This window comes from Myripristis murdjan, chromosome 17 (genome assembly GCF_902150065.1).
Source record: "Myripristis murdjan chromosome 17, fMyrMur1.1, whole genome shotgun sequence".
NCBI classification, from domain to species: domain Eukaryota; kingdom Metazoa; phylum Chordata; class Actinopteri; order Holocentriformes; family Holocentridae; genus Myripristis; species Myripristis murdjan.
The window spans coordinates 28413686-28429212 of NC_043996.1; the positions used below are offsets into that span (position 1 = coordinate 28413686).

The 15527-nt window shown below is 40.3% G+C and overlaps 1 protein-coding gene across 1 annotated transcript; it reads right to left on the reverse strand.

Annotated features, from left to right (window-relative positions):
• Positions 1 to 1192: 1192 nt before the first annotated feature.
• gtpbp4 (GTP binding protein 4) lies at positions 1193 to 15013 on the reverse strand. The gene is made up of 17 exons (XM_030075094.1): positions 14874 to 15013; positions 13495 to 13665; positions 13176 to 13279; positions 12639 to 12775; positions 10760 to 10860; positions 9697 to 9789; positions 8896 to 9087; positions 8701 to 8766; positions 8279 to 8368; positions 7892 to 8002; positions 6182 to 6259; positions 5990 to 6041; positions 5784 to 5884; positions 4594 to 4791; positions 3921 to 3986; positions 3112 to 3255; positions 1193 to 1963 (listed from the first exon to the last, which is right to left on the reverse strand). Exons 1-17 carry the CDS (start codon positions 14919 to 14921, stop codon positions 1811 to 1813), a joined length of 1905 nt encoding a protein of 634 aa, XP_029930954.1. The 5' UTR covers positions 14922 to 15013; the 3' UTR covers positions 1193 to 1810.
• Positions 15014 to 15527: the final 514 nt, after the last annotated feature.

Sequence of the window (15527 nt, forward strand, 5' to 3'; positions counted from 1 at the left end):
TGATTTCCTCATCTCAAACAATTTCTTGAAACAAAAGCCAACAACAGTGGTGGATATACCACAACAAAAAATGTCAATGTCTCAATAACTTGTCATGTGCCCTTGAGCATCAATTACAGCTTGACAGCGACGTCTCATGCTGTTCACAAGTCGACTTATTGTCTGCTGAGGCATGGCATCCCACTCTTCTTGAAGGGCGGCCCTCAGGACATTGAGGTTCTGGGGTACAGAGCTCCGAGCCTCTACACGGTGACTCAGCTGATCCCATAGGTTTTCTATGGGATTCAGGTCTGAGAAAGTGCAGGCCACTCCATTTGAGGTACCCCAGTCTCCAGCAGCCGTTCCCTAATGATACTACCTCGATGAGCTGGAGCATCAAACACCTGATGTGAATTTTGCCGTTAAACTCCTTGTTAGAGAACAGCAACTTGTGCAAAAAGTACTGAAACATTGAACAGTTGGACATGTGCATTCAAAAGTTTACAGAAGGTCACATTAAGTTCACCTGTAAAAGTTATAATGCATTTTAGGTTCATCCTGAAATTTCACCCGAAAGCCGAATATCCCTGACTTTTTGTGGGTAGTGTATATACTTCTTGATAAATTACATGCACGGGACCCCAATGATTCGTAAATCGCAACCAGCCATGTTTTGTCAGATAACGTTAAATGCATTTGCAAATAAAACGATGCAAGATTAACTTGCAAGATTTTGAATACGGTTTGGCGTCATTATGAGCATTATTCTTAAGTACGAAACATTTACTTTGGATCAGAAGTACACGATGACGTATGATTAACACACACACACACGCACACAAAATAGTGGCAAGATTTCATAAATGTTGAGTAAAAGCAGCTGCAGATGACTGATATTTCCACCTGGCAACAAAATATGATGCTGTGTCCAAAGCTGATCAGAATGCATCCGCCCATTCCCTGCTCTGTGAATTACTTGCTTAAATTTATTTTCTTCATTTATTGTGTTTTCAGTGGCGGCTGGGTGTATAGACACTACTGTCCCTTTACAGGTCAGTCAGTGTCCAGCAGCTGCTGAAGTTTCCTTGAGCAAAGCACTGAATCACCTCTCTGCCCTGAATAAGAGCATCAGTGAAATTATTACTTTTTAAATGCAAGAGCACAGTAGATTCAATTTTAGTTGAAACATTGTGAGACAACCTGACAGATGGTATTTCAGTTCAGTTCTATTTATTTGGCTCCCATGTTAGAGAATATTTCAGAGGACAACAGCTGTAAAAGGAAGCATCATCACTTTATCATGTTTTTTTTAGTACAACAAGCATTACCTGATTCACTTCTGGACTGTAAGGCAATGAAGGTTCAATTAGCAGGCATCACTAATAGAAAACCTGCACAACTGAATTCAGACGATTTCCAGTTGTACAACTGAAAACTGTTAGACATCTCAGACTCTTTTCAAGCCTCTTCAAGTCTGATAATGGCCTTTAGAGTAAATGACAACAGTAACACAAAACTACTACAATCAGTCAGTGATAACTGGGTGTATTCATTTCTATTGACAAAAATAAGCATTTCCACAGAAGCTTTAAGGAGTTGAACACTGCCTCCACTGTGAAGAATGACTCCTGTGTTTGATAAATACTAAAACAACCAGTTTCCTGGTTAAAAAAAAAAAAAAAGGATAGATAGGTCATGTTCTGTTTTGGTGGTGTGGGAAGCTGACAGGTGAAAGTACAAAAGCCAGATCTGATTCTGGAGAGGCTCAACAACGCTGAGGCCTCGTGCTCTGAGGCAAATGTCCAGGTCACAACAGTCCAGACGGGGCGGTTTATCTGCGGTCGGTGGTGCCAGACTTCCTCTTCCCGGCCAGCAGGTGTTTGGGTTTGAGGTCGAACACGTGCCTGTCGGACTCGCCCTTCTTGCCCTGCCGGTTCATGTCTTTCTGGGAGTTCTTCATCATCTTCTTCGCCTTCTTTGCCATCTGAGGAAATAGAAAATAAAACAAAATGAAGATACTTCACCATGAATCATTCTCCAGAGACAAGGGTTCATTTCATGGATCAATTTCTTGTTTGTGCAGCTAAACTGTGCACCGCTCCATTGAAATGACTACTGACTGTATAAATGTAGGCTGATATTTATGGTGATTTGTCCATGGTAGGGATTCAATAATCAATTATCCACTAATTATAAGCAGCTGATAGACGCTTTAAATGGGTCGTCACTCATCCGCTGTGCACCGTTTCAACAGCCCTGTCACATGATGGATCTCAATGTATTATTTATCTTCATACACATTTAGACAGGGATTAAATGTTTTTATTCCATACAGTCTTTATAAAGCCTTGTTTTCAATTTCAGAGAGAAAAACTTGCTCCTTTCATTTCATGCTTTTCTGAGCAGAATGGCTTGACGGTGTGAGATTATGGTATCAATTTGTTATTTTCAGCTTTTACAGGCTGATGAAACCCTCAATCCTTTATGGGAGGAAAGCATCGTCGCATTGATACCAAAAGTGATGCAGCACTGTTGAATGTGCAAAATTACATCACTGCAGCAAGGCATTTCTGACACTGGGATAGCCTGTGTCAATGACAAATAGTTGTGCTACCTCCAAAATAAGAGCCACAGTAACATGTAACAGGCATGCTTGGATATAAGCTTTACAGGGTTAAACCACTAATGTCATGCTGCATAAGACCAATCTGTTAAACATATTACTTCACTGAAATTATACTGTTAATACTCAAAGTGCATGTATACTGTAATATAAACATATATATAATATGGCAATTTTGGAATAGTCATGGCAAAATGCAATTATTAATTGGCAAATTAATAGGAATGAGCCTAAAGAATTAACCCTCGGTCGTTTAGATGTGATCATTCTGCCATGATTCCATATGCTACTAATAAATGCTATGAAATTCTTAAGTTCTGGTTGGTTTCTGTGCCAGTGACAACAAAAAATCCTGCAAATTTACTGTAATTTGCAAAGAATTCTGACATCAGGATTGACCAAAAACCAACCAACCAAAAAACCCAAGCCTGTACTGGCTTTCCTCTAAACTCTGTCTTTATGAAATCCTGGACCAGCAGCACAGCAGGAGCAGACGCCGTGTCACGTACCTTTGCGTCTCGTAAGCCGGACTGGTCTCGGGGCGGCCGGGAGGCGCTCTGGCTGCGGGTTCTGGAAGTGGGCGGAGCTGAAACCTCGCGCTTGCGCTTCCTGGTGACGCTGCGGGAGCGTCGGGACTGCTGCACGTAGTGACTCTGAAAGCACACAGCAGACCAACGCTTATGAAGATGGACTTATGAAGACAATTTAAGTGTACTTTCCCACATTCACTTGGACATCAAATTCAAAGCGTTAAAAGAACATGAAGGTGTCTGATGAAATTCAATGACTCAAAATTAGCAGTGGCCTCAATTTTTAATATCAGTAAGTTGTTTAATAACAGCTAACCCACATCCCCCTAATTTATCCTTCATCCCACATTATCAAATATTAACACAGCCATATATTAACTAGGTGTGGAAATCACTGGGCAACTTGTCACACAATACTATCACAATATTTTACCCACAATAACAATGATATCATAGCACAGGCGATTCTGCATTACGCAATATACTGTAAGATAATCAGCAGTGATACATCATGATATCTGTAACTAAAGAAGAAAAAATACTGTGGAAAAGGCACAACTATTTTTCAATAAGCAGGAACCAATCATGTTTTTCAGTGGCTTAATATGCATAGTCACTGCAACGTTACCATGTAAAATACATAAAGGCAGTGAACAAATACGTTTCTGTGCAAATGACATGGAAAACTCAAATAAAACTCACAGAAGGAAGCATTGCGATACATTGTTTCATCAATGTATTGTTTCATACCCAATATTAAGACACCATATAAAAAGAGGAGAGCTTACCTCGTCCTTGCCGGTCATGTCCAGGCCGAGGTCGCTCATCTCCTTCTCCAGCGTCTTTCTCTCCACCTGTGAACATCAGACACACATCAGCTGATCAGCGGAGACGACACAGATCCAATCATGTGGGCTACAGGTGTGACGTTCACTGACATACACACGCCGAAAATACACGATACAAAAAAGTCATTACATAGAGCAGAAATTATGGATGTAATTGTAGGTAAGTAAGAATGCTAATCTACAATTAATTTCAAGTCATGTGCTGAGAAAAGTAAAAGTGCACACTTAACAGAGTACAGTGCCCTGATATGTTTATGTATCTACTTGTCATTTAGGCTTCATTCAGACTGCCAACTTCCATGCTCTGTTGTAAACTGTTGCTCATATCTGACTTTTTTAGACTATAGTTCATATTTCTGCTTGGATGTAACTCATTTAAAATTCAAGATTGCTTTATTGTCATTTCTCGTGCACTTACATACATAAAAAATGAAATATTGTCCCCCCCGGCCTCTGTCAGTACCACAGAAAAGACATCAATAAACAGCTAGACAAAATAAAACTAAAATAAAAATAACAGTAAAATTTGATGAAAATGACAGACAGAAAATTGGAGCCTGAGCACAATATGTTAGAGTAGCTCCATATAAATAAATAAGACACCACATCTCACCTTGGTGGCGGTCCTGGGCATGCGAGGCCCGTGGATGTCTTTCTCCTTGGAGGCGACGATCTTGAGCTGCTTCTTCTCGCGGATCTGTTTGGCCAGCATGCGGATCTCCTGCATCTCCTCGTCCTCGCTCTCCTCGTCGGAGTCGTACTCGCCCGCCCGCTCCTTCAGCTCCTCCTCCTTCTCCAGGTCCTCCAGTTTCTGTGGAGAGGGATAAAAACTTTACATACTATTTTACAAGAAACAGGAAAAAAAAAGTCCTTTCCGTTTTTCTCTCCTTCTTTCTTGTTCTTTATATTGTTTCATCGTCACTCAAATATTGTATGGAACAAAACTGTAAAATAAAATTATGTTAATTAAAATGTGTTTTCGACTTCTTAACAAACAGGTTTACTGAACAAGACAGAGGGATGGAGGCATAAACTGTTAATACTAAACAAATACTTCAAACATCTATATCATCCTTAAAATACACTTACATTTGATTTTTAGCATTGCATAAGTTTAAATTTATCAAACCTTTTTGGAAAAATAAATCAATAAACATTGATACACTGAAACACTGATCACTAAATTCTTTATCAGCCAATGTTTCCCAGTGAGGACATTTCTTTTTGTTGTTGTTTTGTTTGTCCTTTTTTACTCTATTTCTATTTTAAATCAGTGGATTTAACAGTGTAATTCTGTAAAACCTGTGGCCTTAAGGAGCTGTTAACCCACTTCAAAAAACTGTTTTTAATGGTTTTCAGTTGAGTCGTGGCTTCACATGATGGTCAAAACGCCATTTCACATTTGGATATAGATTTTTTTTTCACCCTGACAAAATTTAAAATGCTGAATCTTAACTTAAAAAAACATAAAAACTGCAAGACAACAGTCAAATTAAAACTTTTGTTGACCAGCAGCACCTTCAGTCAAGAAAAGCCTTCAAAAACAAGGATCAGTCAGATGCCACAACACACCTGGGGGGTAAATATTCCAACATGAATCTGAAATGTAAAGTTGCACTCACAGTCTCTGAAAATCTGTGCTAACCAGCTGCCAATATCATTCAAGTAACTATCAGCTTTTGTAAGGGGAACATGGGCGTCCATGTCTCCTCCCTCCCTGAAGGTGAGTGGGTTGTGTTTTACAACCTGCCAGCTGGAAAATTACCACTTCAGGCTGTGAATGAGACGCAGGATGAGACTGACCTTCATGATGTCAGGATCGATGTAATCTGCGATGTTGTGGCCCTCCCAGACCTCAGGGATCTTGTCGTTCTTCTCCTCGCTGTTCATCAGATCCCAGTATTCTGAAAGAGCAAAAGAACAGGCCTCAGTGTTTTGTTTTGTTTTTTTTTTCCTTCTGTGCGTAAAACAGAGGCGGCCTGAACGTGGAAATGAACACAGCTGCTTACTCTGCAGGTCCAGGATGTAATCGTCCCCAAGCTCCAACTCCAGATCTCTCTCCTGGGGAAAGTGAAAGGGGGGAAATTATCATACGGGTCTCTACCAAGAGCTGTTAAAATGTGTCAAGTCTCAGTTTCACAGTGAATTTCAACTGAATTCGCGTCCCTTTCGGCTCTGCAGCTGGGAAACGCAGGACGTACCAGTTTGCGTTTGGGTGTGTCCACATCCATGGCTTTCCTGCGCATCAAGGCTCCCTCTGGGATGAACGGCGGCCGCTCCTGGTGATGATCCAACAATCAATAAATCCATCAGACTTTATTTATATAGCACTTTTCATACAAATACATGTAACGCAAAGTGCTTCAAACAGTAAAACAAAGACAATAAAAACAGGAGGTGAGGAAACGCTGTCATAAATCTCATCAACTTGCAATGAGGAAACATCAGAGACCAATAAGAAATAGGTTAAACTCAAAACAGTAAAATAAAACGAGTAAACTATGACAAGCAGAAAACAAATACATAAATCAGCAAATAAATAAGGATATAGAAACTCAAAACAGTTAACAGTAAGTGAATGGTTAAGAGCGCAAAATAAAAAATAATAAAATAGTAGAAGAGAAGACATGGATAGAAGTTAGTAAAACCAGAATACCAGGGGTACTGAAACAAAACAACTGAGAGAATAAATGGATAGACCCAGAAAACAGGCTTAGATACATAAATGAATATATAAATAATTAATCAAGATGCAATTAAATTTTTTAAAAAATTAATTAAAAAAAATGTTTTTTAACAACATGGGACGTGTTGCTTATGAACCAAAATTTGAAATGCAAGTAAATGAGAAGTTTGATTCCACAACTAGACATGTACTGATGGGAGGACAAAGTGATAATATGTGCTCAATATGTACAATATATACACATCAATGTGATCAACAAAAAATGAAGGAAAAAAATGATGTGAGGGTGGCTGGTAACTTTTTTTTGGCAACTGTACTCGAGTAATTAACACCGTGTTCACAAGCAGCGTTTTTGCCTCAGCTGCCGCCGTCTGTATTTACACAAAATCCTGTTGGGAAGCGGCTGTGAAACATTCAGACAGCGGCCGTGCTTTGAAAGAAAACGAAAAACAGTTTGCGACATCAACTGCATTTTTTACCCCTTATAGTTCGATCAGTCACAGCGCTGACTGGGCGGTTGATGCTGCATGAATCTTCTGTAATCGGCCAAAACAAGGACATTGAATAGACAAGTGTTCCTACATATTTACCATTTAAAAATCCCAGACTCTTCCGGACGTACATATCACCGAGATCACCAAGATCACCGTGCTTTTCCCCTTCCATGATGCCTCATCCGTGTTGGAGATGTCAAATTTTTTATTTTATTTTTATTTAACCTTTATTTAACCAGGAATATCCCATTGAGATTAAAAACCTCTTTTTCAAGGGAGTCCTGGCCAAGAGGCAGCAAAAAGTTACATTTCCAGTTTCAACACAATTAAAATGACATACAAATTAGATAAAACAGTTACAAATTATTTCATAAACAGTTTGTGCTGGGCTATTTTCTCTGCAATTTCCCGTCTTGTGGTCTCAAGATGCAGCGGCCACCGTTGATATTTGCGCGCTGCAGTACGGAGGTGCTTTGAATCGCTCTGCCCCGCTCGCTCAAAAGAAAACATTCAGCTCACTGCTCCAAATTTCAGCAAAATCAAGATGTGCTGCTTGTATTATTCATTTATAAATGTAATTTCTGAATTGTGCTTTTTGGAAAATGCAAGCAATAATCTGGAAACACATTTTCCAGATAGTGTAGGAACCCTGAAACTTGAAAGTTATGACTTCCTAGTTCCAACATGAATAACAACAACAACAACAATAAATTAATGGGGTTTTTTTTTACCTTCTGGTCTCTCTTGGCGGGCACGGCCAGGTGCAGCCTGTTGAGAACATCATGGACCTTCTTGCCCTTCATCTTGGTGTCGACACGGTGGCTGAGGAGCCGGTCGCAGGCCTGAGAGACACACACAGAGAAACAAGAATCACACCAGGACACGAGGGAAAGATACAAACCCAGGTGACAAAAACACATTTGTGACCTGATCAGGTTAGTAAACTTATTTTTCCCTAAGTCACCTCACAGAATCAAAAATTAACTGTAAAACCTTATCTAAATCTAACCATTTTAAAGAGGAAAAATGCAGTAATATCTGTATTCAGCTATGTAAAGCCAGTTGATGCTAACAGGTGACATTTGTTAAAGCCTCCATTCACTGACTGTGCCTCTCACCTCAGTTTTAACCTGCATGACTCCCTCCTCAGTCAGGGTGCTCGTCTCGATGACGGGGATCCCCTCGGCCAAGATGTCGGCAAAGATTTTCTGGACGGAGCAAACAGAAAATCACAAACTTGTGAGCAGCATGAGAGCTGATGAACCCAGTGTGGCCGGGAAAGACCTTCTAAAGCTTGATGTTCGACAGTCAAGCTCTTGTTTTGACAGTTGTTATTCGTTTGACTTCCTTTAGCTGTGGGAAAATGTTGCTTTGGTTTATGTGGGTTTTCACCAGGGAACTGAAGCTCTCAGGCTAAACCAACCATTAACCTCACTGTCAGGTGAAAAAATAACACACAGGATTAGACTTTTTGACGAGATTTAAAAAGGTTTTAGGCAGACAGAGCCCAGACTGAGATGGATTTTACATCATCACCCACCTGGTTCTCCTCAGACAGCTCGCTGATCTTCTTCACGTCACACTTGTTGGCCACGACGATCAGAGGCTGCAGGGAGAGAGACAACACTTTCATTTCAGATTCACCTTTTCTAATCCTTTATTAATCCATGCAGTTTTTGTTGGCTATGCATGCTGATTGTGAGCCCAGGTTGATCATCAGGTGTCGACCTCTGACCTTGTTGGCGAACAGCGGCCGGATGTTGTTGAAGAGCTCGAGCTGCTGCTGCAGGGTGTGTCCGCACTGCTCCGACACGTCCATGACGTACAGCACCGCCGAGCGCAGGTGAGCCAGCGCCGTGATCGCCTGCATCTCGATGGTGTTCCTCTCCTCCAGGGGGTGGTCCAGGATCCCCGGGGTGTCCACCACCTGCACACACACACAAACACACACACACCAAAGTCAAACCTACATAAGTATATTAGCCAGTGAGACAGAGTTTATTTCTCACTAAAGAAGAATCGCTGATCAAAAAACATTTAGTCTCCAAAATCATATTTACAATTTAAAAACTGTATTCTGGTAGACTTCAAAGACAAAATTCTGCTTAACATTTTTTTAAGTAACATGAATTCATTTTCACCGTAATGGAGGCATTTATTTTCATTTCTGCACTTTAGAAAGAGATAAACCACTGTAATCCATTTTCACACTTTGCAAGAACCTGCTGTCACCTTGTGGATATAAATAACATTTTGTTTGGATATGCGTTCATACAGCTTAAGATAGATTATGATATCAGCGTGAATGCTGTCCCCAAACACAAACTCTTATCGTGAATAAACTGAATAACACTTTAAGGATACTGGTACTGTTGAGACACCGTGGTGAAACATAAAAACTCTAGACAGCAGTGTATCTGTGTGGCCAAACTTAACTGATAATACAGACAAATATGAAGAAGACATGTTTGTGGTGCAGGCGGCGCTCCAGTAAACCCTGACATGATGTCCAACAGCGTCAGAAGCAGCACGTTACCTGCCAGCGGAGGTACTTGTAGTCCATGTGACCCACAAACAGAGACTTGGTGGTGAACGCATACGGCTGCACATCAACATCTGCTCTGGTCACCTGCAGGCAGAAAAAAAAAAACAGTTTATACAGAGTCAGGGGCTTTAAAATGAGCTGCAACATGTCTTATGAGGGCCTGAGCGAAAAAATTACTGAGCAACAGGTTCATGAGAAATGGAGTCTCAATTCTGACAGACACTAATAATAATGATAATAATAGATTTATTTATGTAACAGTTTAAGCAATATGCACAATGTGCTTAACAAGGTGAGAAATTTCAAAACAATAGCAACATAAAAGAATACTTGCAACAGCTAAACTCATGTACATACACGCAAATTAAAAAGATAAACAATGTTAGGGATAGTTGCAAGAGGTAAAAAATGAAACATGCATACACACACGAACTTGGATTTAGTGTACATCCACACACATACATATAAAAGGTAAGAGGGCAAAAAAAAAAAAAAAAAAAGACACGATAGCTGTTGAACCAGGAAAGTAAATCCTATCAGTTGTTAGGAAAACAATAATAACAGCAATATCACTGATGAGACAGAGGGTGACAATAATCCCAACCATGATCTGATTTATTTACAACAGCGCTGCAACTAATCTATCATTTTTTTTAATAATCAAGTAATCGTGTAATCTATAAAGTATAAAAAGTTTTTCCCCCATCAGTGAGGTCAGAATTAATGACTTGTCGGGGGAACACACCGCCTGTTAATCTCAGGTGAGCTGTGTATTCAAATGCTGCGCTTGTTATGTGTCATCCTTCCCATTTGATAGATTATGCAGGACCCCGTGGAGCTTGTTGTAATTTTTTTTTTTCCCCAAAGGTCACTGGAGGGGAATCAAAGCTCTTCCAGGTGAAGGATATGCATTTCAGTTCCAGCTGCCCCGTGTACAATCTGGTTTCAGGACTCAATCTTATCAATTTACAAAAGCATTTCACTGGAGAACACAAACTGAACAAGGAGTGGCACCTGACTGCACACACACACACACGCAGTGTCATGTGTTTACCTTGTTGATGAAGCTGGACTTGCCCACGTTGGGGTATCCACACAGCAGCAGGGTCCTGGTGTTCGGGTCGATGGTGGGCAGACGGGACAGATGCTGACGCACTGAGAGAGAGAGAGAGAGAGAGAGAGAGAGAGAGAGAGAGAGAGAGAGAGAGAGAGAGAGAGAGAGAGAGACAGAGAGACAGAGAGAGAGAGAGAGAAAGAGAGAGAGAGAGAGAAGAGAGAGAAAGACAGAGAAAGACCGTGGCCAGTTATTTTCTCATAATGACAGACACACTAAGAAACTATAATATAAGGAAAACTGGTGATAAATAAGGCTAAGTTCAATTAACCGATTTTCCAATTTGAATTGATCATCATAATAATGATCTGATAAAGAGTCATAGAGTCATTTAAACCCTGAATCAACTGTTTCATATGCTTTTTTTCCCCATGGATGTATGAAACATTACAGACATATGGGGGCGTTACACAGGCATTAATGAGCAGCATGAGTGTGAGAGCTAATAACTCACTATGTATGCCTCTCTCTCTAAGTGTATGTGTGGTGTGTGTGTGTGTGTGTGTGTGTGTGTGTGTGTGTTATTGGAAACCCTGTTAGCCGTTGTATACACGTGAGTAGAGCGGGCCACAACAGACTACATCTCAGTAGGAATAACACTTTTCCACTGAAGCCACCACCAGCAAGCCTCAACGTTCGAGGATAATTACGGTATTTTTCAACCTGGGGTCCTATTTTTCCACCTTTTGAGGTCCAAATGACTGACAGAGACAAATTTCCTTTTGGAATTAGTCGAGAATTGAGACGGATCGCTTCAGCCGGGAGCCGCGAAACAGGTTGAAATGTAATCACACAGGACATTTGCAGCTGTCAAATGACATTCACTGTCAGGCTCAGACTGTTCTGTTAAGTATCGGACAACATTTCAACCTGTGGAGGAAACACCGACTTCTGAAAACCTCTCAGCTCTTTAAGAAAAAAAAAAAAACATACTGAAACTACAGCAGACTAAAACCAGCATGACGATGCTGATAAAACATGATATTATTACAAAAATCATATTCATTCATACATACAAGAGGACATTTGGCCCGTTTGAGTGCAGACAACTGTAATACTGTAATGTCCTTGCAAATCGCCTGTGTGATATCCATGAGCTCGCCTTTTACATCTGGTTTAAACCTGAAATATTGCCATGCAGACAATGTCACATTTCTCTTCGGCACCAACTCCATCTTTGCTCCCAAAATGATGGATTATGACTCGTATCTCTGGCACATCATTTCCCATGATAATAAAAAGACAGAGAGGTACAGTCCATTCTCATTTTGGTGGCAATCTCAGCCCGAGCAGACAAACATCTGGCTGCCGAGTCTCTACCGAGTTTGACTCAGCACATCAGAATCAGAAATACTTTACTGATACCCGAGCAGAGATGGGGTCAGCTGCAGATTCTCCAATTCTCAAGAGAAAAATACATTACAAGCATGAGTGAAATTGTAAGAAATAGAAGGTGAAAAAAAAGAAATAAAGTTGTGCATTAGAAAATGTATTTAAAAGCTGTGTATTATGTATAAATAGGTGTTTTCATCCTAGTTGTAAAATCATAACTGCTTTATGTGCATTGTGTATAAATATGTGCATGAAACCTACAAAAATACAGGGTGGCCTACAGTCCCAACCCTAGTGTTTACTACAGTTAATATGTAAACCAAAGTGCATCATATCAGAGGGAGACAACGTAAACCAGACTTGATCGGACTTTTTAAAAAAAGGCCTGAAATATCTAGCCTAATGCCCAGTGTTTCCTGGTGAAAACACCTGCGCACACACACACACACACACACACACACACACAAAGCAGCATTTAGTGTGTCACCTTGCTCCAGATATTCCAGACTCTGTTTCTGGCGCTTCAGGATGGTGCACATGCGGCCGAGAGCTGCTCTCTTCAGCTGCTTGCAGCGGTACAGAGAGTCTCCGTACTTCATCAGCCGCACGTAATCTTTGGCAACACTGAGCGGGACAGAAAAAGTCACATCAATTCTTTTGGTTCTTTAAAAGGAAAATACCTCTTCTGGACACCTGCATTGCATTCCAGTCTGTGTGTATCTCTACAAAAAGAAGGCCTCGCTTTTTGATTCGGAGGTACTGACATCTCTGAAACTTTTTCTGGTAAAGAAATTTTGTCGTAGCTTATGGAGAAATTTGAACATGATGTCGCCTTTATTACTGCTGGCCAGTTACCCACATGAAGAACTATAAAAACTACTAAATGAAATATAAAATCAACTATGCAATGTTTATTACCAATAGGTGTTTCTAGTAATGTTGGTGTTTTGGGGTGAGTTCTTCATTAAAAAGTTTAAATCCACAACATTTCCATTCCCTGTGAGTATATTTCACTGAGACTTACTTATCGATCAAATTCTTGGCGATGTTTATCTGTCCCAAAGCCAGTTTGTAATGGTCTTTGTCGTACAGCACGTTCATTAAATCGGCGTAGAATGGATGGATGTCCTGAAGAAAACAAGACATTAATCCGTTTAAGAAAGCGATCACACAAACAGCACATAAAAGATGATGCAAAACTTCCTTGTTGAAACAATTTTTACATTATAAAAAAGGGTTTTCATGTAAACATACAGTTCAAGTTAACTGCCCTGCTGAAAAAATTGTCCTTTACAATGCGTTTTCTTATATTGACTGGTGAAGTTTTGTGGATCATGACTTACGTCCAGCTTGGGGAAGTCGGTGAGGATCTGGGTGAGCCTGTCATGGTAGTTCTGCTGGGTGAACTTCACCTTTCTCATGTAAAAGTGTCGGATACGGTGGATCTGGTAATGCTTGTGTATCACCGTCGGGGTTTTCCTTTGAGTTTTGGATAAAGTGATATCGATGAAATCCTGTGAGGGGGGAAAAACAGCACACCAGTCAGGGGGTTTGTATGAGACAAGAGTGAAGAGGATTTCAAACAAAGGTTCATCAAATATGAATGAGGTCCAATAAAGTCCAATCATTATAATCCATCATTAGCTAAATAATCACCAGTAAAAACTAAAATTCTATTATCTTTTTAGCAAACTAACAGCCGGTAGAGTCATTTCACACTTACTTCTGGCAGGTTGACCTTAAAGACGTATTACATTGCCATTTATTGCCATACAGTTGTTAGTTTGTCATGATGATCATCAGTAACACAGCATGTGCTAAAAGTGGTATTTTGAATTCATACATGTTTAGCTTACAATAAAACACCAGCGTTTTTACACAGGTGGAAATAAGCCACTGACTCACAATTGATAATGTTTTTTCCCCATCAAATATGTTTACATCGAACAAGTCCAATAAACAGAGATTGACCTACGACACTCCAATCAAAAATCTGGCATTTTAATATATCCTTGATTAATCGCTAATACAAACACAATTGCAACAAGACGAAGTCCATTTAACAAGTCGACATGCTCTTCTGGATAAATCGGCGTAGAAACGATCACCCAAACAGCGTTTATTTTCATAAAAACTCTTTTTTTATATACTTGGTTCACATAACTCACTACGGCCCACGACTGGCTATTTTGGTGGGCCAAGGCTGGGATACTGACCGAAGAAAGCGTTTAAGTTGTATTTAAAAGTGATGTTTGGTATTATAGATGCATGCCGGATTGAAGACTGGATCCGAGTGACACATAAAAACTAAAAAGTCATGTCCTACCAGCAATGCACCTGCGTCGATAAGCGAAGGAGGCAAAGTTGGCAGATTTTTTAACAAAAGTTTGGCCAGCGCGTTCTTTACAAACAAGAAAGCGGTGCTGTCCAAACTTCGGGTATCACATTCAACAAAATGCGCCTCTATCGCACTCTTTCTTTACTGACCGAGGCTCATCTGCCATTTGCAGGTTAAAATGTGCTTTTCTGGGGCCACATATCACAAGTCACACAGCGGTTAGACGGAAAGCTCACGGCGTCCCTTTACAGCCGCACGACACGTGTTTTCTTCCCAGCAGATTCCCACCGTGTTTTCCAATCTTCCTCCGTCGCTCGGAGCACAACAACCGAGCGGTTTCCTTACATACCGTTTAAAAACTCAAAAGAAGAGAGTAAAACTCACCTTGGCGGTGGGAACCACCATAATCTTCTTGAAATTATAAAGTGCCATTTTGTCCGGACACGTTGAGGTCCGCTGACAGCACGGGGAAAGGAAAGCTCGCTGTTACGGAAGAGCCGCTGAGAAACTGGGAGGCGTTTTACCCACACTGCCCCCTGATGGCCGTATTGACACATTGCATTAATAATAGGTCGGCAACATCACAGAAAAAAGTATCATAAGTATTGCTACTCATCAAAGAAATTTCTGTTACTCATTAAAAAAAAAAACTAATTTAAGCCTTTGAAACGCATGAGCCTGCGGGAGGGCTTTTATTTTGAAAGCTGTTGTCTAACCTTCTGAATAAAACTCATTTATGTGGGATTTTTTTGGTGATTTTCTTTTAGTTGATCATCTTTGATAACTGAATGGCAAGTTTATGTGAATTTTTTGGGGTTACTTTTCTTGTATTATTTGTTATTAATTTTCGATTTGGTAATCATTTTTTCCCTCATATTTGCTGAGTTTGTCAATTTGCTTGAGATTCAAATGGGTCAGGCTGCTTTTTATATCCTTTTTATCATTGTGCAACTCTAAAAATATGCAGGGGCAGAGTTGGTTTGTGTGCTGCCCGCGGCGAGGTGACACATGCCAACTGGATAGATTATAAGTACAGCC

What these genes read in the sequence shown, in the direction of transcription:
- gtpbp4 (XM_030075094.1), bottom strand. Translation starts at nt 14,921, where the DNA reads ATGGCACTTTATAATTTCAAGAAGATTATGGTGGTTCCCACCGCCAAG. An exon ending in GCCAAGAATTTGATCGATAA is followed by an intron (nt 12,776 to 13,175) that starts GTAAGTCTCAGT and finishes TGTCCCGCTCAG; the next exon opens with TGTTGCCAAAGATTACGTGC. An exon ending in ACATGACCGGCAAGGACGAG is followed by an intron (nt 3,256 to 3,920) that starts GTAAGCTCTCCT and finishes GTGTGCTTTCAG; the next exon opens with AGTCACTACGTGCAGCAGTC.